Here is a 26,602-nt window from a genome sequence, read left to right on the forward strand (position 1 = left end):
TTTGATGTGTAGAAAATGACGCATGATAATTAGCTTATTTTTGACCATATCTATCAGCAAGGTGTCAGAGAATCCTGACCAAACTTAGTGAGCTGCAAATGCTGAGGAAGCAGATCCGATGTGTATAAAAGCAGCAGCTCTGAGTGTTTGCTCTAACTGAAAGGCTTCTAAGGCAGGTGAGTAGAGTCAACATGTTCCTCTGCCATGTCTCTGCTGTGAGTTAATAGATTATATGTTTTAGTAATCAGTTACTTAAATTATTTTATTCACTGATACATTTTTGTAAACTTTTTGTTTTTAAATATATTCTTAAAGTCTTTTACAAAATCTACAAGTCAATATAAAAAGTGCATGAATCTACCTTTAACCTTATTTTATAGCGCCTTGACATACACAGGATCACAGGATACCAAGGAATTTCTGTTTGCATCAGCTGAGGTAAATTCCATAAAACCAAAACAATGGAGATTAATTGTGGGTTGCATAACAAACATATGATTTATTTTTCAATCGATCATATTTTCAGTCTTGATTAAAGTGCCACCATGAGCACTGACGCGGAGATGGAGCAGTATGGCGCGGCGGCCATTTACCTCCGCAAGCCAGAGAGGGAGAGGATTGAGGCCCAGACTGCTCCATTTGATGCCAAGACGGCCTTCTTTGTGACTGTTCCTGATGAGATGTATGTCAAGGGCAAACTTACCAAGAAGGAGGGTGGTAAAGCCACTGTTGAGACAGATGGAGGAAAGGTAGATGAATAATCTATGTACTTCATTCATGTCTTTAATATGCACTGTGTAATTGTAAAAACTGAGGCTGATTTACATTTTCTATTCAGACGGTCACTGTAAAGGAGGATGAAATCTACCCTAGAAACCCTCCAAAGTTTGATAAGATGGAGGACATGGCCATGATGACCCACCTTAATGAGCCATCTGTGTTGTTTAACCTCAAAGAGCGTTATGCATCATGGATGATCTACGTAAGTTTTCACTTTCCTATGTTTGCTGTGTGTAAAATGAAAATATCATGCTGGTCTGTAAATGTTTAAATGATATTTATTGTCTATGATACAGACCTACTCTGGGTTGTTCTGCGTTGTCGTCAATCCCTACAAGTGGCTTCCTGTATATGATGCTACATGTGTAGGAGCATACAGAGGAAAGAAGAGGATTGAGGCTCCACCCCACATCTTCTCCATCTCTGACAATGCCTATCAGTTCATGCTCACTGGTAATCTCAATTACTGTTAATACGTTTTAATACAAATTATAGACATTACCTTAAATTTCAGTTTATTGAAGTTGTCATTAATCCTTGCAAATAAATAGTTTCTTAGCACTTTATTAATTAACCTTATAATTATTAAAGAAATGATGAAAGCAGGATTCATGAACCTTGTATGCTTTTATTTTAGATCGTGAGAACCAGTCTGTCCTGATTACGTGAGTATATTACAAATCTGTGTGTAAAATCTATACAAAACTTTAAGATACTGAAGCTGAAATTTAACAATGTGTCCCATAAACCCCAGTGGAGAATCTGGTGCAGGAAAGACTGTCAACACCAAACGTGTCATCCAGTACTTTGCAACAATTGCAGCTCTTGGTGGTAAGAAGGCTGAGCCAACACCTGGCAAAATGCAGGTAGATTCTTTATTTAGTATCAAGCTACTTGCAACAGAAAAATAAAATAGAAACTTCAGCTCACATAAACACGATATATTCTTGCAGGGCTCCCTTGAGGACCAAATTGTTGCTGCCAACCCTCTGTTGGAGGCCTACGGTAATGCCAAGACTGTGAGGAATGACAACTCCTCTCGTTTTGTAAGTGATTAAGAGTGAGTTAAAGTAAGTCAGATATTTACTATTTGCTTTCAGAAAAGACAATGCTAATAAAGATTTTCCACTCTAGGGTAAATTCATCAGGATTCACTTCGGTACTACTGGCAAGCTGTCTTCAGCTGATATTGAAACATGTAAGTTTGAACCAGTCTACATTGTACTTATCTGTGCTAGAAATGTTTCTTAACTACTCAATTCAATTTATTTTATATTTATATATTTAGTTCAATGCAGTACATCAAAAAAAAAAAAAGACTGGGGTACATAATTAGTAAATTATGTAATAAGTAAAGTAACAGAATTGAAATCACTCCCATGACTATCTTTTAATAAACTATGAAAATGGTAGGCTTGACATGAAATGTTAGTCTGTCATGCCTCATGTCTACATGACATGTCTACACTCTCCAACTGAATTTGTTGTTCTTAGATCTGCTGGAGAAGTCCCGTGTCACCTTCCAGTTGTCTGCTGAGAGAAGCTACCATATCTTCTATCAGCTGATGACTGGCCACAAGCCTGAGCTCCTGGGTATGACAACTTTAATTATTTATGACACTAACTAACTTTGATTGAATTGAATTCAACTATATATGGACAGTTCATATAACAACAACAATATTTTTAAATGTTGTATACCAGTATATAATGACTATTAATTGTATTATTAAAATATAGTGTATTAATTATAATTAATCAATATTAACTAATTAATTATTTAATTATAGTATTAAAATACAAGTTCATTTTTGCACAATATCAGATATTATATGGTAATGTATAAACCCTGTAGTATTAAAGAGAAAACCCCAACCGATGATGAGAATTGCCTATGAGCCGACACTTGGCAATGGTGGAATAGAAGATTTTGCATTTTAACAAGAAAACCAAAACTCTCCAAACCCAGGCTCAGAGAGGGGTACACAACTAGGGGATGTTTTACTCTGACCTGATCCATTCTTAACCATAAGCTAATTTAAAGATGAATTTTTAAGCATAATCTTCAAAGTAACAAACATGTCTTTCTCCTGAATATAAAGGCTGAAGGCTTTGCTTCCCATTTCATGTTTGAAAAGATTGCAAACAATATACTAAGAAAACCTCACTGATTTTCGGTATTGCATTTTACAGAGGCTCTTCTGATCACAACCAACCCATATGACTACCCAATGGTCAGTCAGGGTGAAATCACAGTGAAGAGCATCAATGATGTGGAGGAGTTCATTGCAACAGATGTAAAATCGCATTTGTCTTTGGATTTGTATACTTAACTATAAATGAAGTGTTTTTAAAAAAATAAAAAATAAAAATTGTTGCTTTCATTCTTGTGTCGTACAGACTGCTATTGACATCTTGGGCTTTACTGCTGAAGAGAAGTTAAGCATCTACAAGCTGACTGGTGCTGTGATGCATCATGGCAACATGAAATTCAAGCAAAAGCAGCGTGAGGAGCAGGCTGAACCTGATGGCACTGAGGGTAATTGACAAAATAATATGATTTTTATTGTGAAAATTTTGTATAATGGACAAATAACTGAACTGTATCTATTGGGTATGATATATTGTTTAATCCAACAGTGGCTGACAAGATTGCGTACCTATTGGGCCTGAACTCGGCTGATATGCTAAAAGCTTTGTGCTACCCAAGAGTCAAAGTTGGCAATGAGATGGTGACCAAAGGTCAGACTGTCCCACAGGTAATTAAGAAAAAAAAAAAAAAAAAAAGGGGGGGGGGGGGGGGGGGGCTTGTATTATCATATTATAATTATAAACATTATAGCTGCATTCATATGGTTTTGTATAATTATAAATTCTTGTTCGCTAGGTCAACAATGCTGTCTCAGCTCTGTGCAAATCTATCTATGAGAAAATGTTCTTGTGGATGGTTATCCGTATCAATGAGATGCTGGACACAAAGCAGCCCAGACAGTTCTTCATTGGAGTGCTGGATATCGCTGGGTTTGAGATCTTTGATGTGAGCACTTGAGACATTTCACCACATTTGCTAAATGTTAAATACTGTATTGCCATGAAATTAAACATGTTTGTACTATTACAGTTCAACAGCTTGGAGCAACTCTGCATCAACTTCACCAATGAGAAACTGCAACAGTTTTTCAACCATCACATGTTTGTCCTGGAGCAAGAGGAGTACAAGAAAGAAGGCATTCATTGGGAGTTCATTGACTTTGGTATGGACTTGGCTGCCTGCATTGAGCTTATTGAGAAGGTAAACAGCTGCTCAGGAAGAAATGTACATGTGGGTGCATATGTTACCTCTGTTGAAATTTTAATATGACATGTGACATTTTCTCAGCCAATGGGCATCTTCTCCATCCTTGAAGAGGAGTGCATGTTTCCCAAGGCCTCTGACACAACGTTCAAGAACAAGCTGCACGATCAGCATCTTGGCAAGACCAAATGCTTTGAGAAGCCAAAGCCTGCAAAGGGCAAGGCTGAGGCACACTTCTCCCTGGTTCACTATGCTGGTACAGTGGACTACAATATCACTGGCTGGCTGGACAAGAACAAGGACCCACTGAATGACTCAGTTGTGCAGCTCTACCAGAAGTCATCAAACAAACTGCTGTGCCTCCTGTACGCAGCCCATGCTGGAGCTGAAGGTAAGAAACAAAAGTGCTCACAAGCTCGCGTGTCCAGTACAGATAGTATGTATCTGTGTAATAACTATAATGTGCATACTGCAGGCTAATATGTATACTGTGAAAAATATTCATTAAATTCCAATCATGAAATTTACTGTTTATGAAAACAGAGGCTGGTGGTGGCAAGAAGGGTGGTAAGAAGAAGGGTGGTTCCTTCCAGACTGTGTCTGCTCTTTTCAGAGTATGTATAGATTTATAATTTAAAAAAAAATTAAATGCTCATTTTTAAATAGTATTAACCTATTATCTAATGATGCTGATCTACAGGAGAATCTGGCCAAGCTGATGACCAACTTAAGAAGCACTCATCCTCACTTTGTCCGTTGCCTGATTCCCAATGAGACAAAGACCCCAGGTACCCCACAGGACCCCACAGTAATATTAACTGTAAAAATGACAGTAAGAATATAGAAATGATTTGAAACATTATGCATTTCTGACTCTCAGGCCTTATGGAAAACTTCCTGGTCATCCACCAGCTGAGGTGTAACGGTGTACTGGAGGGCATCAGAATTTGCAGGAAGGGTTTCCCCAGCAGAATCCTCTATGGTGACTTCAAGCAGAGGTGACAGCACATTACAATATTGGAAAGGAAAAATGGTTTAATTGTTGTTGTAAAGGGGAAACTTGAATATAATGAAAGAAAAATCGAAGTAACAACCTGATTCTCTCTTAAAGATACAAAGTGTTGAATGCCAGCGTCATCCCTGAGGGACAGTTCATTGACAACAAGAAAGCTTCAGAGAAGCTGCTTGGCTCCATTGATGTGGATCACACACAGTACATGTTTGGGCACACAAAGGTACACTTCATTATATTAATAGACATTAAAAAAACACTGTCCATTTGCACTTGTACTTATGCTTTCAATGATTAAATAGGTGTTCTTCAAAGCTGGTCTGCTGGGCACTCTTGAGGAGATGAGAGATGAGAAACTGGCTGAGCTGGTGACCATGACTCAGGCTCTCTGCAGAGGATACGTCATGAGGAAAGAGTTTGTGAAGATGATGGAGAGGAGGTAACATTATCATACTAAACTCTATTGTATTCTCTTTTGTATTTCCTTCCTCATATTAAGATCCTACGACACTAAAAGTAACACTCTCATGTTTGGTTTTTAGAGAATCTATCTTCTCCATCCAGTACAACATCCGTTCTTTCATGAATGTCAAGAACTGGCCATGGCTGAAACTGTACTTCAAGATCAAGCCTCTTCTGAAGAGTGCTGAGACTGAGAAGGAGTTGCAGAACATGAAGGAGAACTATGAGAAGATGCAGACAGACCTGGCTACTGCTCTGGCCAAGAAGAAGGAACTGGAGGAGAAGATGGTCGGCCTGCTGCAGGAGAAGAATGACCTGCAACTTCAAGTGGCTGCAGTAAGTAGTAGAGAAAAGTATATATTACACCTATAGTTCATGTATATAGGATAGATATAAAAGGTCCACATGTTTGTCTCATCCTCTGATTATTTATGTGCTAAAACAAAAGTGTAGTTAAAATTACGATCAAGAAAACACTAGGACAATGTTACTCACAAATAATCAAACTTGTGTGTTCAACATGTATTATAGGAAGTTGACAATCTCTCTGATGCTGAAGAAAGGTGTGAGGGGCTCATTAAGAGCAAAATCCAGCTTGAGGCCAAACTCAAAGAGACAAGTGAGAGACTGGAGGATGAAGAGGAAATCAATGCTGAGCTGACTGCTAAGAAGAGGAAGCTGGAGGATGAATGCTCTGAGCTGAAGAAGGACATTGACGACTTGGAGCTCACTTTGGCCAAAGTGGAGAAGGAGAAACATGCCACAGAAAACAAGGTTCAATTTATCTATATCTGAGTTATTTAAAAAACAGAAACCTCTAAATTCAAATATATTAATTCTTTCCTGAGATATAGTTGTTAAGTTATATTTAAATACATCCTTTGTACAATTCTTAGGTGAAAAACCTGACAGAGGAGATGGCATCTCAGGATGAGGCCATTGCCAAGTTAACAAAGGAGAAGAAAGCCTTACAAGAGGCCCATCAGCAAACACTGGATGATCTCCAGGCAGAGGAGGACAAAGTCAACACTCTGACCAAGGCCAAGACAAAGCTGGAACAGCAAGTTGATGATGTAAGAAAATTATAATCATATTGATTTTTAATGGAAAGAGTATTGAATCATTGTCTTTCAAACCACTTGAATCAACTGACATGACTTTATAGCTTGAGGGTTCACTGGAGCAAGAGAAGAAGCTCCGCATGGACCTTGAGAGAGCCAAGAGGAAGCTGGAGGGAGATCTGAAACTGGCCCAGGAATCCATAATGGATCTGGAGAATGACAAGCAGCAGTCTGATGAGAAAATCAAGAAGTAAATAATTTTCTTTTCACACATTGCATTGCAATAATCATATGGACTCAGATCGTAAAACCATACTTCTTCCACACCAAGGAAGGACTTTGAAATCAGCCAACTTCTCAGCAAAATTGAAGATGAACAATCCCTTGGTGCTCAACTTCAGAAGAAGATCAAAGAACTTCAGGTAACACTAACGACCAGTGTTCATAAAGAATATTGTTCATTATAAGTCAAAAACCTAGTTTAGTTTAGGTTCTAATTGATAAATCCAAATAATTTAAAACTAGGCTCGTATTGAGGAGCTGGAAGAGGAGATTGAGGCTGAGAGGGCAGCTCGGGCTAAGGTAGAGAAGCAGAGAGCCGACCTCTCCAGGGAGCTTGAAGAGATCAGTGAGAGGCTCGAGGAAGCTGGTGGAGCAACAGCTGCTCAGATTGAGATGAACAAGAAGCGAGAGGCTGAGTTCCAGAAACTGCGTCGTGATCTTGAGGAATCAACTCTGCAGCATGAAGCTACTGCAGCAGCTCTCCGTAAGAAGCAGGCTGACACTGTTGCAGAGCTTGGAGAGCAGATCGACAACCTCCAGCGTGTCAAACAGAAGCTGGAGAAAGAGAAGAGCGAGTACAAGATGGAGATTGATGACCTCTCCAGCAACATGGAGGCTGTTGCTAAAGCAAAGGTGCGGACACTATTTATAGAGAACAGATTTTTTCTTTTTTACATTTCAGGACCTCCAAAGCAGCTCATTAACTGTTAACATGGATATAACCTTACTTGTTGACAGGGCAACCTGGAGAAAATGTGCAGGACTCTTGAGGATCAACTAAGTGAACTCAAAGCCAAAAATGATGAGAATGTTCGTCAGCTGAATGACATTAATGCTCAGAAGGCGAGACTTCAAACAGAGAATGGTAAGTGATGTATAACAAAGAAACAGTCTGTCTCTGGAAATTTGTCATTTACAGGTACCTAAAACTACAACCAATCAGTGGGTGAAACGAAACAAACTGGGCTTAATACATGTGTGTTATTTACAGGTGAATTCAGTCGCCAGCTTGAGGAGAAAGAAGCTCTTGTTTCTCAGCTCACAAGGGGCAAGCAGGCCTTCACTCAGCAGATTGAGGAACTGAAGAGACACGTTGAGGAGGAAGTGAAGGTCTGAAATATTTTCTCTCTTCTTTTAAATTTCAGCACTTACTAATAAAAACAGAGACAAGTTTTAATCAGTTACAGAGACACTCAGTAACTCTGAGACAGATTATCCTCTAATTTCTTTCTTAGGTTTTACCTCTTAAATTTGTTATCCTCTCACCATTAGACTTTAAAATTGATTTCAACAATAAAATATTGAAATCTGAAATCAACTGTCACTTCAACAGGCCAAGAACGCCCTGGCTCATGCTGTTCAGTCAGCACGTCATGACTGTGATCTGCTCAGAGAGCAGTTTGAGGAGGAGCAGGAGGCCAAGGGTGAGCTGCAGCGAGGAATGTCCAAGGCCAACAGTGAGGTGGCTCAGTGGCGATCCAAATATGAGACTGATGCCATCCAGCGCACTGAGGAGCTGGAGGAGGCCAAGTAAGTCATGATACTTTCATTGTTTAAATTAGTTTTCACAGTTGTTTCACTCTTAATCAATACAAAATTCTTTTAACAACAGGAAAAAGCTTGCCCAGCGCCTGCAGGAGGCTGAGGAATCCATTGAGGCTGTGAACTCCAAGTGTGCCTCACTGGAGAAGACCAAGCAGAGGCTGCAGGGTGAGGTGGAGGACCTCATGATTGATGTGGAGAGAGCTAATTCTCTGGCTGCCAACCTTGACAAGAAGCAGAGGAACTTTGATAAAGTAAAGTTTAAACATAACCTCTGTCATCAAAGGAGAAATTACACCCATTACAACAACTAATTAATAAATTTTAAAATAAATTTTTTTTTAAAATTAATCCAGGTCCTGGCAGAATGGAAACAGAAGTATGAGGAGAGCCAGGCAGAGCTGGAAGGAGCCCAAAAGGAGGCTCGTTCTCTCAGCACTGAGTTGTTCAAGATGAAGAACTCCTATGAAGAGGCTCTGGATCATCTTGAGACCATGAAGAGAGAGAACAAGAACCTGCAGCGTATGCTTATCTTGCTATAGATCATATGGATATGATTCTAATGTTTATATTCATTTACAGCTTTTGTTGTGGCAAAAACATTTGCATATATCAGCTCCAAGTACTAAAACTCTTGGCTGTGTTTGCTCTGTAGAGGAGATCTCAGATCTGACTGAGCAGATTGGTGAGACTGGAAAGAGCATCCATGAGCTGGAAAAGGCCAAGAAGACTGTTGAGACTGAGAAGTCTGAAATTCAGACAGCTCTGGAGGAAGCTGAGGTAATGTATTTTATAAAAATGTACTTTGTTTGTAATTACATTTATAAAAGTATCCCTTCTCCAGTTTATGTTGAAATAAACCTTTATTTAAAGGGAACTCTGGAGCACGAGGAGGCCAAGATCCTTCGTATTCAGCTTGAGCTAAACCAGGTGAAAGGTGAGATTGACAGGAAGCTGGCAGAGAAGGACGAGGAGATGGAGCAGATCAAGAGGAACAGCCAGAGGGTGATTGACTCCATGCAGAGCACTCTTGATGCTGAGGTCAGGAGCAGGAATGATGCCCTGAGAGTCAAGAAGAAGATGGAGGGAGACCTGAATGAGATGGAGATTCAGCTGAGCCATGCCAACAGACAGGCTGCTGAGGCCCAGAAACAACTGAGGAATGTCCAAGGACAGCTCAAGGTGAGTTGGTAGATGATTTGTGTGTGTGTGAATTTTTAATTAACCTCCAAGCAAGCAATGATAATATCTTTTGTTTGTTTGTTATCAGGATGCTCAGCTGCACCTGGATGACGCAATCAGAGGACAGGAAGACATGAAGGAGCAGGTCGCCATGGTGGAGCGCAGAAATGGTCTAATGCTGGCTGAGATTGAGGAGCTGAGAGCCGCTCTGGAGCAGACAGAGAGAGGACGCAAAGTGGCTGAGCAGGAGTTGGTTGATGCTAGTGAGCGTGTTGGACTACTTCACTCTCAGGTTGTTATTCATTACTTTACAAGAACTTTGAGACATCAGAGAGTGAGAATCACATAAAACGGTTTCTTTTTCATTCAGAACACCAGTCTTTTGAACACCAAGAAGAAGCTGGAGGCTGACCTTGTCCAGGTTCAGGGTGAGGTGGATGATGCAGTTCAGGAAGCAAGAAATGCTGAGGAGAAGGCCAAAAAGGCTATCACTGATGTAAGTTAGTACTTTACAAGCCTTCTTTTCTTTTCAAAATTCTTGTTCATGCTTGATCAATAATGCCAACACCACCCATACTTTAAGGCTGCCATGATGGCTGAGGAGCTGAAGAAGGAGCAGGACACCAGTGCTCACCTGGAGAGGATGAAGAAGAACCTGGAGGTCACAGTCAAGGACCTTCAGCACCGTCTGGATGAGGCAGAGAACCTCGCCATGAAGGGTGGCAAGAAGCAGCTCCAGAAACTGGAGTCCAGGGTATGTACTGCATATATTCTTGAGTTATTATTCAAGTATTAAATAAACACTTTGATGCCATCACATGATCTCCACCCATTTTCTTTCTACTCTTAATATTTATTAAAAGCTGATTACTTATCATGGCATTAAAGGTCCGTGAACTAGAAACTGAAGTTGAAGCTGAGCAGAGACGTGGAGCTGATGCTGTTAAAGGAGTCCGCAAATATGAGAGGAGAGTGAAGGAGCTCACCTACCAGGTGATTACACATTTACCTAAATATCTATTACATTTAAGTTCCTAAATTCTTTCTTCTTCAGCCGTCAGTAACAGTTTGTTGTTTATGCAGACTGAGGAGGACAAGAAGAATTTGGTCAGACTTCAGGATCTGGTGGACAAGCTGCAGCTCAAAGTCAAGGCTTACAAGAGACAGGCTGAGGAGGCTGTGAGTAAAATGTTTTGTGATTTTTACATATGGAATTCACAGCTTCATAACTGAGATATCTCTCATATATGATCAGATATGTTTTTAAATAAAACATATTGTTGCACTGAACAGGAGGAACAGGCCAACACCCACATGTCCAGACTGAGAAAGGTCCAACATGAGATGGAGGAAGCTCAGGAACGTGCTGACATTGCTGAATCTCAGGTCAACAAACTGAGAGCCAAGAGCCGTGATGCTGGAAAGGTAATTCATGTAATTCGTTTTACAAAAAATGTACCTTTGTTTAATGGAGTTGTTTGATATAAGAGCTTTATGTTAATAATTTTCTGTGAATTGAAGAGAGAAGAGAGTGTAGATACTGTATTTACAATGTAGAATGAATTGTTTTAATGTTGATAATATGTGTTGAATAATTTTACCTTTCATTATTTTTTTCAGGGTGAAAGTGCTGAATAAGACACATTCTTTTGGAACTTTTTGGCAGCGTTCATAAAATATGAACTAACTGTTAAATTGTCCGCTTATGATGTATTAATTCAATAAACACTTTCATTATGATTTCATGAAATGTAAAGAGTTTAATTTATTTTTTATTCTAAAAAAAGTCACATTCACATATACAATTTTTAACACAATAGTTTCTTCAGAATAATCGTGATTCATACCTACAGGACATCGTCCTGTGAAATGAGGACAGCACTTTTTCCTTAGTGTTCTCCCTTCTTGTGTTCAGTATTAGTGATGGCAGAGTTAAGTTAACCTGTAAAAGAAAACACATTTCACACAAACCAAGATACTTTTAATATACATTTTTCGTAATGCCTGATGTCAGCCCATTCTTTGCAGCTATAACAGCTTCAGCTATTCTGGCTTTACACAAGTTTTAGGAATGTATCTATGGGAATTTTCAACCATTCTTCCAGAAATATATTTGTAAGGTCAGACAATGATGTTGGATGAGAAGGCCTGGTTCACAGTCTAATTCATTCCAAAGGTGTTTAATCAGGTTTTGGTCAGGACTCTGGCAGGCCAGTCAAGTTCTTGCACACCAAATTCCCCCATCCAACTTGTGCACTGGCACTCCATCATGTTAGACCAGGAAAGGGCTGTCCCTAAACTGTTCCCACAAAGCTAGGAGCATGAAACTGTCCAAAATGTCTTGGTGTGTTGAAACATTTCACCGGAACTAAGGGGCCAAGGCCATTTTGTGTAAAATAACTTCACACCGGCGCGATTCATCTCTCATCCAGAAAACATGAATACTGCAACAGTGTCAGCGTGCTTTTCTGCATCTTATGCATTGCATTGTGCCTGGTTATGTAAGGCCTTAGTGCAACTGCGTAGCCATGGAAACCCATTCCATGAAGCTCTCTAAACACTGTTCATGAGCTAATCTGAAGACCACATGAAGTTTAGAGTGTTGTAGTGACTGACTCCAGAAAGTTGGTGACCTCTGTGCACTATGTGAGACCCTGCTTTATCAATTTATGTGGCTTACCAATACATGGCTGAGCTGCTGTGGTTCCTAATCACTTCCACTTCGTTATAACACCACTAACAGTTGAGTGTAGAATATTTAGTAACAAGGAAGTTTCACTACTGGACTTGTTGCACAGGTGGTATTCTATAATGTTACCACGTTGGAATTCACTGAGCTCCTGAGAGAGACCCGTTCTGCAATAAATGATTGGAAAAGAAGACTGCATGCCTATGTGCTTGATTTTAAACATGTGTTGCCATGGAAGTTTTTGAAACAATTGAATTCAGTGCTTTGGGTGGGTAATTAAAAAATTCTCTGTAGAACAATATGCATTTTGCATCTTTAGCAAGTTAAACATTTTAGGCTAAATATTACCACAAATTCACAGTCAAAAACTGATAATGCCTGAGATTGACCTTTTACATCCAATCTATTTACAGTTATAAAAATATTCCTTCAGACAGAGCTGTATATATGTGTTTATATTAAAATGTCCAAATATATCGTACCAAACTTTAATAGGTATATTCAACAACTGCCATAATAACATCACATATTTTTTCTGGATAGTATTTGTAGCTGCGCTGCTCTATATATACAACTCTGGTATACATTTACTTTTGAGAAAGGCAAAGCAGTAAAATAGACGGACCAAAATCCAGTTCGCTTGTAAAAATACAAGTTGAGTTTACGGCAGTGCAAGTCACCATAAAACAGTGTCACTGATATAATACTGTAATGCTCACTCACATATAAGGCCACAATTGGTGGTGCCTTTCTACTTTCTATTTCGGATCATGCAGTACAGCTTACCTCAACTGAAAATGTGGACAGACCTCTAACAAAATCTGATATCTCCCCCACAGCACATCTATCTATACATGTGCGTTTGTGTCTGTGTGTGTGTGTGTGTGTGTGTGTGTGTGTGTGTGTGTGTGTGTGTGTGTACATGTTTAGACATTTTTGTGAGGACAGGAAATTGGCATACTACTATACTTGTGGGGACCAACAATCCACACAGTAAAATGAAAGGGAAGAGGATTTGAAATTTTGAGCTGGACCTTTCCTCTGCTCTTTAATGTCACCCTATGGTCATCTCTCTCTTTGAAATATCTGTTCACAACAGCCTTTTCCATTTTTTTTTTTTTTACAAAGCCCACTACCATCTGCTCTTCTGCATTTCACTGCTTAATACCATACCTACCCAACACCTCCTAATCACCTCTGCTCATTTTTATTTGTCAAAGTCTGATACAATCACCACTCTCTCCCCAGGAACACTCTCTATCACTTTATCCAACTTACTCCAGAATTCCACTTGTGTGGCATATGTACTGACAACATTCAGAATCATCCTTTTGATTTCCAGGTTCAAACTCATGTTCCTGCCTGATACTTTATTCACCTCTACAACAGGATAGCAAGGCGTGACAGAAGAAAATAATAACAAAGTGATGTGGATAAAAAGAATAGCAAGAAGTACCAGGTCCAGTGTTCCATGACTAGGATGAAAACTGCATTGTTCCTCCTGAATTAAAGGTTCGACTAAAAGACACACTCTGCAGCATGCTGGCATAGACCCTACCAGAGAGGCTGAGGATGATGCCCACCATTTGACACTCTGTGCTTTTTGCAAATGACTTCATCCTGAGCACTTGAGACACGTGTGAAAGGTTCTGGAGAAGCCACGGATAATGTTATCAGACCTCTCGTTTGGGCAGAGTACTTGATTTGTCATTCATCATAGTAAAGGGATCTTATCCTTGTCTCATTAGAGTTTAAGGCTTTGTGAATAGTGAAGGTATCACAGACACTTCATGTCTAGAATTGTCAATTAAATTGGGGGATTTTGTGCATGTTAGTGGCATCCATAGATGTCTAAGTGATCAGACAGTACTCATCACTAGCTCTCTCTAATGAGAGAGAGTTAGTAGCTCCAATGTAATTAAGAAATTTCAGTGCACTCGTCCAGATAGAAGTGCAAGAAAAAGAAACTCATCTATGACTCGATATGGACTACGATAGTATTTTCACAAAAGTATTAAGATATTAGTAAGTAAGAAGTAAGACACTTAATACTGTACACCTAGCAAACCACTGCGACATTAGACTGCACTATATGTAATGTGTTCTTCTGTATTACTAGGGCTAAATAAAAAGCAGATCAAAAAGTGTTTCCATTGTTGGTTGTAATGCTGTGTGTCTGCTCTGCAGTTTTGTTGCAATTCTACTGCCCCTTGGAATTACAGTGAAAACACACAACATACTGCATTTGATATTTGACCATGGACTTACCTTACCAATAGGTATAGGTACTTGTGGGTACTTCTGTGTTGTTGAAAAATAAATATATCTGTCTTTTGTGCCAACCACAAACCACTCCTCCTGTCCTTTGCTGGATTTATTTTTGACCATGATAGTATCTCATGTTCTGCTAGAAAGAAAGAAAACATTAAGCCAAGTCTGTGCAAGCTTGGGAAATAAAAGCTAATCCTTGCTATGATCCCAGATTTTCCCTTCCTGTAAGAATATATCATTTAATTAGTTTATCAAAATTATAAGCTAAAAGCTGTACGTTCACTTCTATCCACACAGAAATTAAATGTATTTATAACAAATTATTTTATAGTAATAAATTATTTAATATTATGTTCCTGGTAGCTATATATAACACCCTTCTGGCAATACAGAAAGTCTGACGATTTTTATGTCCTGTAATTATACACCAGTGGCACTAGAAGTTTAAAACTGGCTATCAAAATATCAAAGATAGTTGGACACACAGATAAGCTTAGTATAAACTGTATCAAATTAATATCAATTTATCTTCAAAAGTTATTAGAATGAATAATCCCCAAACCATGCAGAGCACTATTTTAATTTACCACTAACTATATTGTTAACATTTCTTACATTTTCCATATTTAGGAGCATAATCACTTAAAGAAATATACCAAATAAACCACAATACATTGGCAATATTTTTTTCACTAAGGAATACAGCTGAATTGTTTATATTTGAAAGTATGTTGTATTAGAAAAGAGGGATTACATATGTAGTAAATGAAGCAAGATAATTCATTTATTTTTGACCATATCAGTATCAAGAAGCAAGGTGTCAGACATTCATGACCAAACTAAGGAGAGTGTAAATGCTGAGGAAGCAGAGCCGTTGTCTATAAAAGCAGCAGCTCTGGACATTTGCTCTAACTGACAGGCATCTAAGACGGGTGAGTACAGTAAAAGATTCAGCTACCATGTTTTATCTACTGTGTATTATATGCTCTCATTAAGTTTATATTTTACATTTTTAAGTGTTCAGTTATTAAATTTTTTTTTTGACACTGAAAATTTTACTTTTTGAATGGATTCTTAAACTGAAGAGTAAAATGTCCATTGATATACGTTTACTTATTTTATAGCACCTTGACATACACAGGATACCAAGGAAGTTCTGTTTGCATCAGCTGAGGTAAAATCCACGAATCAAAAAGAATGGATGTTAATTATGATTTGTATAATAAGTACAGTAAAAGATTTATGTGTCAATCCATCATATTTTCAGTCTCTAGTAAAGTGCCACCATGAGCACAGACGCGGAGATGGCACAGTATGGCGCGGCGGCCATTTACCTCCGCAAGCCAGAAAAGGAGAGGATTGAGGCCCAGACTGCTCCATTTGATGCCAAGACGGCCTTCTTTGTGACTGTTCCTGATGAGATGTATGTCAAGGGGAAACTTACCAAGAAGGAGGGTGGTAAAGCCACTGTTGAGACAGACGATGGAAAGGTAGATGAATTATCAATTTACTTTATCTATTTGTTAAATATATAGTGCCAAACTTTGAAAGCTGATTTTTTCTAAGTGATCTTAATTTTCTATTCAGACGGTCACTGTAAAGGAGGATGAAATCCACGCTAGAAACCCTCCAAAGTTTGATAAGATGGAGGACATGGCCATGATGACCCACCTTAATGAGCCATCTGTGTTGTTTAACCTCAAAGAGCGTTATGCATCATGGATGATCTACGTAAGTTTTCACTTTCCTATGTTTGCTGTGTGTAAAATGAAAATATCATGCTGGTCTGTAAATGTTTAAATGATATTTATTGTCTATGATACAGACCTACTCTGGGTTGTTCTGCGTTGTCGTCAATCCCTACAAGTGGCTTCCTGTATATGATGCTACATGTGTAGGAGCATACAGAGGAAAGAAGAGGATTGAGGCTCCACCCCACATCTTCTCCATCTCTGACAATGCCTATCAGTTCATGCTCACTGGTAAGATCAATTCCCTATTAAAATTAAAGACAGATGGCATTTAATCGTTGATGATGAATCGATGATACATCAGAACTCTGTGCTGTGTATCTTTCTTTTAGATCGGGAGAACCAGTCTGTCCTGATTACGTGAGTATAATACAAACTGTATACAAAATCTATAAAAACTTTAAGTTACTGAAGCTTAAATTTAACAATGTGTCCCATAAACCCCAGTGGAGAATCTGGTGCAGGAAAGACTGTCAACACCAAACGTGTCATCCAGTACTTTGCAACAATTGCAGCTCTTGGTGGTAAGAAGGCTGAGCCAACACCTGGCAAAATGCAGGTAGATTCTTTATTCTGCATCAAAGTCTTTGTGGCAGAAAAAGAAAATAAATTTTGAAAGATCAGCTCACATAAAAACAATATATTCTTGCAGGGCTCTCTTGAGGATCAGATTGTTGCTGCCAACCCTCTGTTGGAGGCCTACGGTAATGCCAAGACTGTGAGGAATGACAACTCCTCTCGTTTTGTAAGTGATTAAAATGAGTTAATGTAAATTAGCTTTTTACTACTTGCTCTCATGAAAGGCAATATTAATAAAGATCTACCCCTATAGGGTAAATTCATCAGGATTCACTTTGGCACATCTGGCAAGCTGTCTTCAGCTGATATTGAAACATGTAAGTTTGAACCACAGTGCAAATTACCATTATCTGTGATAGAAATTATATTTAATTAGTCACTTAAATGTATTCAAGCTCTGGGGAATGAGAATCAAACTGATAAGTCTAGAATGCCCCCCTCCCCAAACCAACCAAAAAAACCTAAATATTATGTAACAGATCTGTTTAGTTATTTTACAGCACATAAAGAGATGAGTCACTTAATTTCAGAAGAAGTAATATTGTCTGTTTTGGTGAAACACACGGATGCATGAACAGTGTGGTTACACTATATATATAAGTTATATACTGTAACCTAGTAGTTATCATGTGTGTTAGTATAAGTAGGAACATATTGCATCTTCACAGAACATTTAAAGTATAATAAGGTATACTGTGAAGCACGTTATAAGTAAAGCAACAGAACTGAAAAAAGTTTCGAACACGCCCAATGACAGCCAAGGAAACGAATGCATGTATGATCCATTTTGCAGTTTTGACTGTGATGTCTTATGTCTACAGTGTCAAAATTAATCTGTTTTCCTTAGATCTGCTGGAGAAGTCCCGTGTCACCTTCCAGTTGTCTGCTGAGAGGAGCTACCATATCTTCTATCAGCTGATGACAGGCCACAAGCCTGAGCTTCTGGGTATGTTGACAGGACACCTAAATTTAAATTTTAAAACCATTAAAATCACATTCTAAGAAAAAAACAAGTTAACTTCATTTCTCCTTTCAGAGGCTCTTCTGATCACAACTAACCCTTATGACTATCCAATGATCAGTCAGGGTGAAATCACTGTCAAGAGCATCAATGATGTGGAGGAGTTCATTGCAACAGATGTAAAATTGCATTTGACACAGAATCTTATACTTAACCATAAATATCTTCTTTTGTTTTATTTATTAATAGCTGATTTCATTTTTTTCTTACAGACTGCTATTGACATCTTGGGCTTTAGTGCTGAAGAGAAGTTAAGCATCTACAAGCTGACTGGTGCTGTGATGCATCATGGCAACATGAAATTCAAGCAGAAGCAGCGTGAAGAGCAGGCTGAACCTGATGGCACTGAGGGTATTGTGAAAAATTTCTATAATGGAGAAATGTTTGAAGTATTTGTATTTATTAGGTATTATAATGATTTGTTTTAATCCAACAGTGGCTGACAAGATTGCGTACCTACTGGGCCTGAACTCGGCTGATATGCTGAAAGCTTTGTGCTACCCAAGAGTCAAGGTTGGCAATGAGATGGTGACCAAAGGTCAGACCGTCCCACAGGTAATTTAAAAAACGGAGACTTGTATTATCATATTATAATTATAAACATTATAGCTGTATTCATATGGTTTTGTATAATTATAAATTCTTGTTTGCCAGGTCAACAATGCTGTCTCGGCTCTGTGCAAATCTATCTATGAGAAAATGTTCTTGTGGATGGTTATCCGTATCAATGAGATGCTGGACACAAAGCAGCCCAGACAGTTCTTCATTGGAGTGCTGGATATCGCTGGGTTTGAGATCTTTGATGTGAGCACTTGAAACATTTCACCACATTTCTTAAACTTTAAAGACTTTATTGCCATGAAGTTAGACATGTTTGTACTATTACAGTTCAACAGCTTGGAGCAACTCTGCATCAACTTCACCAATGAGAAACTGCAACAGTTTTTCAACCATCACATGTTTGTCCTGGAGCAAGAGGAGTACAAGAAAGAAGGCATTCATTGGGAGTTCATTGACTTTGGTATGGACTTGGCTGCCTGCATTGAGCTTATTGAGAAGGTAAACAGCTGCTCAGGAAGAAATGTACATGTGGTTGCATATGTTACCTCCCTTGAAATTTTAATATGATTTGTGATATTTTCTCAGCCAATGGGCATCTTCTCCATCCTTGAAGAGGAGTGCATGTTCCCCAAGGCCTCTGACACAACTTTCAAGAACAAGCTGCACGATCAGCATCTTGGCAAGACCAAAGCATTTGAGAAACCAAAGCCTGGAAAGGGCAAGGCTGAGGCACACTTCTCCCTGGTTCACTATGCTGGTACAGTGGACTACAATATCACTGGCTGGCTGGACAAGAACAAGGACCCACTGAATGACTCAGTTGTTCAGCTCTACCAGAAGTCATCAAACAAACTGCTGTGCCTCCTGTACGCAGCCCATGCTGGAGCTGAAGGTAAGAAAAAAAAGTGCTCACAAACTCCCATGTCCAGTACAGATAGCTACAATGTGCATACTGCAGGCTAATATGTATACTGTGAAAAATATTTTTTCCAATTCCAGTAATGAAATTTACTGTTTATGAAAACAGAGGCTGGTGGTGGTGGCAAGAAGGGTGGTAAGAAGAAGGGTGGTTCCTTCCAGACTGTGTCTGCTCTTTTCAGAGTATGTATAGATTTATATATATATATGTAAATTAAATGCTCATTTTTAAATAGTATTAACCTATTATCTAATGATGCTGATCTACAGGAGAATCTGGCCAAGCTGATGACCAACTTAAGAAGCACTCATCCTCACTTTGTCCGTTGCCTGATTCCCAATGAGACAAAGACCCCAGGTACCCCACAGGACCCCACAGTAATATTAACTGTAAAAATGACAGTAAGAATATAGAAATGATTTGAAACATTATGCATTTCTGACTCTCAGGTCTTATGGAGAACTTCCTGGTCATCCACCAGCTGAGGTGTAACGGTGTACTGGAGGGCATCAGAATCTGCAGGAAGGGTTTCCCCAGCAGAATCCTCTATGGTGACTTCAAGCAGAGGTGACAGCACATTACAATATTGGAAAGCAGAAATGGTTTCATGGTTGTTGTAAAGGACAAACTTGAATATGGTGAAAGAAAAATCTAAGTAACAACCTGATTCTGTCTTAAAGATACAAAGTGTTGAATGCCAGCGTCATCCCTGAGGGACAGTTCATTGACAACAAGAAAGCTTCAGAGAAGCTGCTTGGCTCCATTGATGTGGATCACACACAGTACATGTTTGGGCACACAAAGGTACACTTCATTATATTAATAGACATTAAAAAAACACTGTCCATTTGCACTTGTACTTATGCTTTCAATGATTAAATAGGTGTTCTTCAAAGCTGGTCTGCTGGGCACTCTTGAGGAGATGAGAGATGAGAAACTGGCTGAGCTGGTGACCATGACTCAGGCTCTCTGCAGAGGATACGTCATGAGGAAAGAGTTTGTGAAGATGATGGAGAGGAGGTAACATTGTCATACTAAACTCTATTGTATTCTCTTTTATATTTCCTTCCTCATATTAAGATCCTACGACACTAAAAGTAACACTCTCATATTTGGTTTTTAGAGAATCTATCTTCTCCATCCAGTACAACATCCGTTCTTTCATGAATGTCAAGAACTGGCCATGGCTGAAACTGTACTTCAAGATCAAGCCTCTTCTGAAGAGTGCTGAGACTGAGAAGGAGTTGCAGAACATGAAGGAGAACTATGAGAAGATGCAGACAGACCTGGCTACTGCTCTGGCCAAGAAGAAGGAACTGGAAGAGAAGATGGTCGGCCTGCTGCAGGAGAAGAATGACCTGCAACTTCAAGTGGCTGCAGTAAGTAGTAGAGAAAATTTTATATTACACCTATAGTTCATGTATATTAAATTTAGATATGTAAAGGCCACATGCTTATTTTATCCTCTGATTATTTATGTGCTAAAACAAAAGTGTAGCTAAAAGTACAATCAAGAAAACACTAGGACAATGTGACTCACAAATAATCTAACTGTGTTCAACATGTATTATAGGAAGTTGACAATCTCTCTGATGCTGAAGAAAGGTGTGAGGGGCTCATTAAGAGCAAGATCCAGCTCGAGGCCAAACTCAAAGAGACAAGTGAGAGACTGGAGGATGAAGAGGAAATCAATGCTGAGCTGACTGCTAAGAAGAGGAAGCTGGAGGATGAATGCTCTGAGCTGAAGAAAGACATTGATGACTTGGAGCTCACCTTGGCCAAAGTGGAGAAGGAGAAACATGCCACAGAAAACAAGGTTCAGTTCATTTTGATTGTATTCTTAGTTCAATTAAAACATGTTATATTGCTCCTTAAACACCTTAAACGTTCAAATAATCAGTAAATTCTCGAACAAAATTAAACTTAATGTATTCACATTATTTCAGGTGAAAAACCTGACAGAGGAGATGGCATCTCAAGATGAGTCAATTGCCAAGTTAACAAAGGAGAAGAAAGCCTTACAAGAGGCCCATCAGCAAACACTGGATGATCTCCAGGCAGAGGAAGACAAAGTCAACACTCTGACCAAGTCCAAGACAAAGCTGGAACAGCAAGTTGATGATGTAAGAAAACTATGAAAATTACGTTGTTGTTTTTTGTTTTCTATGGAAAGAATTTTAGTACTAAATCATTGTCATACCAACCACTTGAATCAACTGACATGACTTTATAGCTTGAGGGCTCACTGGAGCAAGAGAAGAAGCTCCGCATGGACCTTGAGAGAGCCAAGAGGAAGCTGGAGGGAGATTTGAAACTGGCCCAGGAATCCATAATGGATCTGGAGAATGACAAGCAGCAGTCTGATGAGAAAATCAAGAAGTAGGGCTTTTTTTGTAAATAATTTTCTTTACACACATTGCATTGCAATAATCATATGGACTATGATCGTAAAACCATACTTCTTCCACACCAAGGAAGGACTTTGAAATCAGCCAACTTCTCAGCAAAATTGAAGATGAACAATCCCTTGGTGCTCAACTTCAGAAGAAGATTAAAGAACTTCAGGTAACACTAATGACCTGTGTTCATAAAGAATATTGTTCATTACAATTCAAAAACCTAGTTTAGTTTAGGTTCTAATCGATAAATCCAAATAATTTAAAACTAGGCTCGTATTGAGGAGCTGGAAGAGGAGATTGAGGCTGAGAGGGCAGCTCGGGCTAAGGTAGAGAAGCAGAGAGCCGACCTCTCCAGGGAGCTTGAAGAGATCAGTGAGAGGCTCGAGGAAGCTGGTGGAGCAACAGCTGCTCAGATTGAGATGAACAAGAAGCGAGAGGCTGAGTTCCAGAAACTGCGTCGTGATCTTGAGGAATCAACTCTGCAGCATGAAGCTACTGCAGCAGCTCTCCGTAAGAAGCAGGCTGACACTGTTGCAGAGCTCGGAGAGCAGATTGACAACCTCCAGCGTGTCAAACAGAAGCTGGAGAAAGAGAAGAGCGAGTACAAGATGGAGATTGATGACCTCTCCAGCAACATGGAGGCTGTTGCTAAAGCAAAGGTGCGGACACTATTTATAGAGAACAGATTTTTTCTTTTTTACATTTCAGGACCTCCAAAGCAGCTCATTAACTGTTAACATGGATATGACATTACTTGGTGACAGGGCAACTTAGAGAAAATGTGCAGGACTCTTGAGGATCAACTAAGTGAACTCAAAGCCAAAAATGATGAGAATGTTCGTCAGCTGAATGACATTAATGCCCAGAAGGCGAGACTTCAAACAGAGAATGGTAAGTGATGTATAACAAAGAAACAGTCTGTCTCTGGAAATTTGTCATTTACAGGTACCTAAAACTACAACCAATCAGTGGGTGAAATGGAACAAACTGGGCTTAATACATGTGTGTTATTTACAGGTGAATTCAGTCGCCAGCTTGAGGAGAAAGAAGCTCTTGTTTCTCAGCTCACAAGGGGCAAGCAGGCCTTCACTCAGCAGATTGAGGAACTGAAGAGACACGTTGAGGAGGAAGTGAAGGTCTGAAATATTTTCGCTCTTCTGTTAAATTTCAGCACTTCAAACAGAGACAAGTTTTAATCAGTTACAGAGACACTCAGTAACTCTGAGACAGATCATCCTCTAATTTCTTTCTTAGGTTTTACCTCTTAAATTTGTTATCCTCTCACCATTAGACTTTAAAATTGATTTCAACAATAAAATATCGAAATCTAAAATCAACTGTCACTTCAACAGGCCAAGAACGCCCTGGCTCATGCTGTTCAGTCAGCACGTCATGACTGTGATCTGCTCAGAGAGCAGTTTGAGGAGGAGCAGGAGGCCAAAGCTGAGCTGCAGCGAGGAATGTCCAAGGCCAACAGTGAGGTGGCTCAGTGGCGATCCAAATATGAGACTGATGCTATCCAGCGCACTGAGGAGCTGGAGGAGGCCAAGTAAGTCACCATACTTTCATTGTTTAAATTAGTTTTCAGACTTAAAACCAACCAATTCAGCCTTAATAAAAACAAAATTATTTAAACGATAGGAAAAAGCTTGCCCAGCGCCTGCAGGAGGCTGAGGAATCCATTGAGGCTGTGAACTCCAAGTGTGCCTCACTGGAGAAGACCAAGCAGAGGCTGCAGGGTGAGGTGGAGGACCTCATGATTGACGTGGAGAGAGCTAATTCTCTGGCTGCCAACCTTGACAAGAAGCAGAGGAACTTTGATAAAGTAAAGTTTTAAACATAACCTCTGTCATCAAAGGAGAAATTACACCCATTACAATAACTAATTATTAAATTAATTAATTTTGAATTAATCTAGGTCCTGGCAGAATGGAAGCAGAAGTATGAGGAGAGCCAGGCAGAGCTGGAAGGAGCCCAAAAGGAGGCTCGTTCTCTCAGCACTGAGTTGTTCAAGATGAAGAACTCATATGAAGAGGCTCTGGATCATCTTGAGACCATGAAGAGAGAGAACAAGAACCTGCAGCGTATGCCTATCTTGCTATAGATCATATGGATATGATTCTAATGTTTATATTCATTTACAGCTTTTGTTGTGGCAAAAACATTTGCATATATCAGCTCCAAGTACTAAAACTCTTGGCTGTGTTTGCTCTGTAGAGGAGATCTCAGATCTGACTGAGCAGATTGGTGAGACTGGAAAGAGCATCCATGAGCTGGAAAAGGCCAAGAAGACTGTTGAGACTGAGAAGTCTGAAATTCAGACAGCTCTGGAGGAAGCTGAGGTAATGTATTTTATAAAAATGTACTTTGTTTGTAATTACATTTATAAAAGTATCCCTTCTCCAGTTTATGTTGAAATAAACCTTTATTTAAAGGGAACTCTGGAGCACGAGGAGGCCAAGATCCTTCGTGTTCAGCTTGAGCTAAACCAGGTGAAAGGTGAGATTGACAGGAAGCTGGCAGAGAAGGACGAGGAGATGGAGCAGATCAAGAGGAACAGCCAGAGGGTGATTGACTCCATGCAGAGCACTCTTGATGCTGAGGTCAGGAGCAGGAATGATGCCCTGAGAGTCAAGAAGAAGATGGAGGGAGACCTGAATGAGATGGAGATTCAGTTGAGCCATGCCAACAGACAGGCTGCTGAGGCCCAGAAACAACTGAGGAATGTCCAAGGACAGCTCAAGGTGAGTTGGTAGATGGTTTGTGTGTGTGTGAATTTTTAATTAACCTCCAAGCAAACAATGATAATATCTTTTGTTTGTTTGTCATCAGGATGCTCAGCTGCACCTGGATGACGCAGTCAGAGGACAGGAAGACATGAAGGAGCAGGTAGCCATGGTGGAGCGCAGAAATGGTCTAATGGTGGCTGAGATTGAGGAGCTGAGAGCCGCTCTGGAGCAGACAGAGAGAGGACGCAAAGTAGCTGAGCAGGAGTTGGTTGATGCTAGTGAGCGTGTTGGACTGCTTCACTCTCAGGTTGGTATTCATTACTTTACAAGAACTTTGAGACATCAGAGAGTGAGAATCACATCATTAAAATGGTTTCTTTTTCATTCAGAACACCAGTCTTTTGAACACCAAGAAGAAGCTGGAGGCTGACCTTGTCCAGGTTCAGGGTGAGGTGGATGATGCAGTTCAGGAAGCAAGAAATGCTGAGGAGAAGGCCAAAAAGGCTATCACTGATGTAAGTTAGTACTTTACAAGCCTTCTTTTCTTTTCAAAATTCTTGTTCATGCTTGGTCAATAATCCCAACACCACCCATACTTTCAGGCTGCCATGATGGCTGAGGAGCTGAAGAAGGAGCAGGACACCAGTGCTCACCTGGAGAGGATGAAGAAGAACCTGGAGGTCACAGTCAAGGACCTTCAGCACCGTCTGGATGAGGCAGAGAACCTCGCCATGAAGGGTGGCAAGAAGCAGCTCCAGAAACTGGAGTCCAGGGTATGTACTGCATATATTCTTGAGTTATTATTCAAGTATTAAATAAACACTTTGATGCCATCACATGATCTCCACCCATTTTCTTTCTACTCTTAATATTTATTAAAAGCTGATTACTTATCATGGCATTAAAGGTCCGTGAACTAGAAACTGAAGTTGAAGCTGAGCAAAGACGTGGAGCTGATGCTGTTAAAGGAGTCCGCAAATATGAGAGGAGAGTGAAGGAGCTCACCTACCAGGTGATTACACATTTACCTAAATATCTATTACATTTAAGTTCCTAAATTCTTTCTTCTTCAGCCGTCAGTAACAGTTTGTTGTTTATGCAGACTGAGGAGGACAAGAAGAATTTGGTCAGACTTCAGGATCTGGTGGACAAGCTGCAGCTCAAAGTCAAGGCTTACAAGAGACAGGCTGAGGAGGCTGTGAGTAAAATGTTTTGTGATTTTTACATATGGAATTCACAGCTTCATAACTGAGATATCTCTCATATATGATCAGATATGTTTTTAAATAAAACATATTGTTGCACTGAACAGGAGGAACAGGCCAACACCCACATGTCCAGACTGAGAAAGGTCCAACATGAGATGGAGGAAGCTCAGGAACGTGCTGACATTGCTGAATCTCAGGTCAACAAACTGAGAGCCAAGAGCCGTGATGCTGGAAAGGTAATTCATGTAATTTGTTTTACAAAAAATGTACCGTTGTTTAATGGAGTTGTTTGATATAAGAGCTTTATGTTAATAATTTTCTGTGAATTGAAGAGAGAAGAGAGTGTAGATACTGTATTTACAATGTAGAATGAATTGTTTTAATGTTGATAATATGTGTTGAATAATTTTACCTTTCATTATTTTTTTGCAGGGTGAAAGTGCTGAATAAGACACATTCTTTTGGAACTTTTTGGCAGCGTTCATAAAATATGAACTAACTGTTAAATTGTCCGCTTATGATGTATTAATTCAATAAACACTTTCATTATGATTTCATGAAATGTAAAGAGTTTAATTTATTTTTTATTCTAAAAAAAGTCACATTCACATATACAATTTTTAACACAATAGTTTCTTCAGAATAATCGTGATTCATACCTACAGGACATCGTCCTATGAAATGAGGACAGCACTTTTTCCTTAGTGTTCTCCCTTCTTGTGTTCAGTATTAGTGATGGCAGAGTTAAGTTAACCTGTAAAAGAAAACACATTTCACACAAACCAAGATACTTTTAATATACATTTTTCGTAATGCCTGATGTCAGCCCATTCTTTGCAGCTATAACAGCTTCAGCTAT

The 26,602-nt window shown here is 39.4% G+C and overlaps 3 protein-coding genes across 3 annotated transcripts; all 3 read left to right on the forward strand.

The window, feature by feature from the left end:
* The first annotated feature begins 377 nt into the window (after window positions 1–377).
* Window positions 378–10,121, forward strand: LOC146388387 (myosin heavy chain, fast skeletal muscle-like). Its single transcript, XM_084925671.1, is given in 34 exon segments — window positions 378–438; window positions 527–749; window positions 839–982; window positions 1,077–1,233; window positions 1,418–1,445; window positions 1,535–1,826; window positions 1,915–1,978; window positions 2,275–2,373; window positions 2,974–3,077; window positions 3,181–3,319; window positions 3,421–3,539; window positions 3,668–3,817; window positions 3,902–4,072; window positions 4,160–4,466; window positions 4,619–4,689; window positions 4,776–4,863; window positions 4,956–5,073; window positions 5,187–5,310; window positions 5,390–5,526; window positions 5,630–5,885; window positions 6,081–6,323; window positions 6,446–6,622; window positions 6,715–6,860; window positions 6,942–7,032; window positions 7,136–7,525; window positions 7,631–7,757; window positions 7,884–8,002; window positions 8,226–8,422; window positions 8,505–8,688; window positions 8,791–8,956; window positions 9,090–9,214; window positions 9,308–9,616; window positions 9,705–9,908; window positions 9,987–10,121. Coding segments are annotated over 33 exon segments (5,385 nt in total). The 5' UTR covers window positions 378–438; window positions 527–545.
* A 78-nt stretch (window positions 10,122–10,199) lies between these two features.
* LOC146388388 (uncharacterized) lies at window positions 10,200–11,324 on the forward strand. Its single transcript, XM_084925667.1, has 5 exons — window positions 10,200–10,370; window positions 10,505–10,609; window positions 10,700–10,795; window positions 10,910–11,041; window positions 11,237–11,324. Exons 1-5 carry the CDS (start codon window positions 10,206–10,208, stop codon window positions 11,252–11,254), a joined length of 516 nt encoding a protein of 171 aa, XP_084781793.1. The 5' UTR covers window positions 10,200–10,205; the 3' UTR covers window positions 11,255–11,324.
* Window positions 11,325–16,185: 4,861 nt separating this feature from the next.
* LOC146388389 (myosin heavy chain, fast skeletal muscle-like) lies at window positions 16,186–26,263 on the forward strand. The gene is made up of 38 exons (XM_084925669.1): window positions 16,186–16,307; window positions 16,402–16,558; window positions 16,660–16,687; window positions 16,775–16,886; window positions 16,980–17,072; window positions 17,160–17,223; window positions 17,754–17,852; window positions 17,943–18,046; window positions 18,140–18,278; window positions 18,364–18,482; window positions 18,582–18,731; window positions 18,816–18,986; window positions 19,074–19,380; window positions 19,516–19,589; window positions 19,677–19,764; window positions 19,857–19,974; window positions 20,088–20,211; window positions 20,291–20,427; window positions 20,531–20,786; window positions 20,981–21,223; window positions 21,354–21,530; window positions 21,641–21,786; window positions 21,882–21,972; window positions 22,076–22,465; window positions 22,571–22,697; window positions 22,824–22,942; window positions 23,159–23,355; window positions 23,448–23,631; window positions 23,725–23,890; window positions 24,024–24,148; window positions 24,242–24,550; window positions 24,639–24,842; window positions 24,925–25,050; window positions 25,138–25,308; window positions 25,443–25,547; window positions 25,638–25,733; window positions 25,848–25,979; window positions 26,176–26,263. Exons 1-38 carry the CDS (start codon window positions 16,221–16,223, stop codon window positions 26,191–26,193), a joined length of 5,553 nt encoding a protein of 1,850 aa, XP_084781795.1. The 5' UTR covers window positions 16,186–16,220; the 3' UTR covers window positions 26,194–26,263.
* Window positions 26,264–26,602: the final 339 nt, after the last annotated feature.

This window comes from Perissodus microlepis, chromosome 4, assembly GCF_051167445.1.
Source record: "Perissodus microlepis isolate ML-2025 ecotype Zambia chromosome 4, ASM5116744v1, whole genome shotgun sequence".
In the NCBI taxonomy this organism is placed as follows: domain Eukaryota; kingdom Metazoa; phylum Chordata; class Actinopteri; order Cichliformes; family Cichlidae; genus Perissodus; species Perissodus microlepis.

Coding starts and splice junctions, on each gene's coding strand:
- LOC146388388 (XM_084925667.1), top strand. CDS start 10,206: ATGATGGCTGAGGAGCTGAAGAAGGAGCAGGACACCAGTGCTCACCTG. Junction 10,610..10,699: donor TGAAGGAGCTCACCTACCAG/GTGATTACACAT, acceptor TTGTTTATGCAG/ACTGAGGAGGACAAGAAGAA. Junction 10,796..10,909: donor AGAGACAGGCTGAGGAGGCT/GTGAGTAAAATG, acceptor TGCACTGAACAG/GAGGAACAGGCCAACACCCA.
- LOC146388389 (XM_084925669.1), top strand. CDS start 16,221: ATGGAGGACATGGCCATGATGACCCACCTTAATGAGCCATCTGTGTTG. Junction 17,224..17,753: donor TTCAGCTGATATTGAAACAT/GTAAGTTTGAAC, acceptor TGTTTTCCTTAG/ATCTGCTGGAGAAGTCCCGT. Junction 25,051..25,137: donor CCAAAAAGGCTATCACTGAT/GTAAGTTAGTAC, acceptor CCATACTTTCAG/GCTGCCATGATGGCTGAGGA.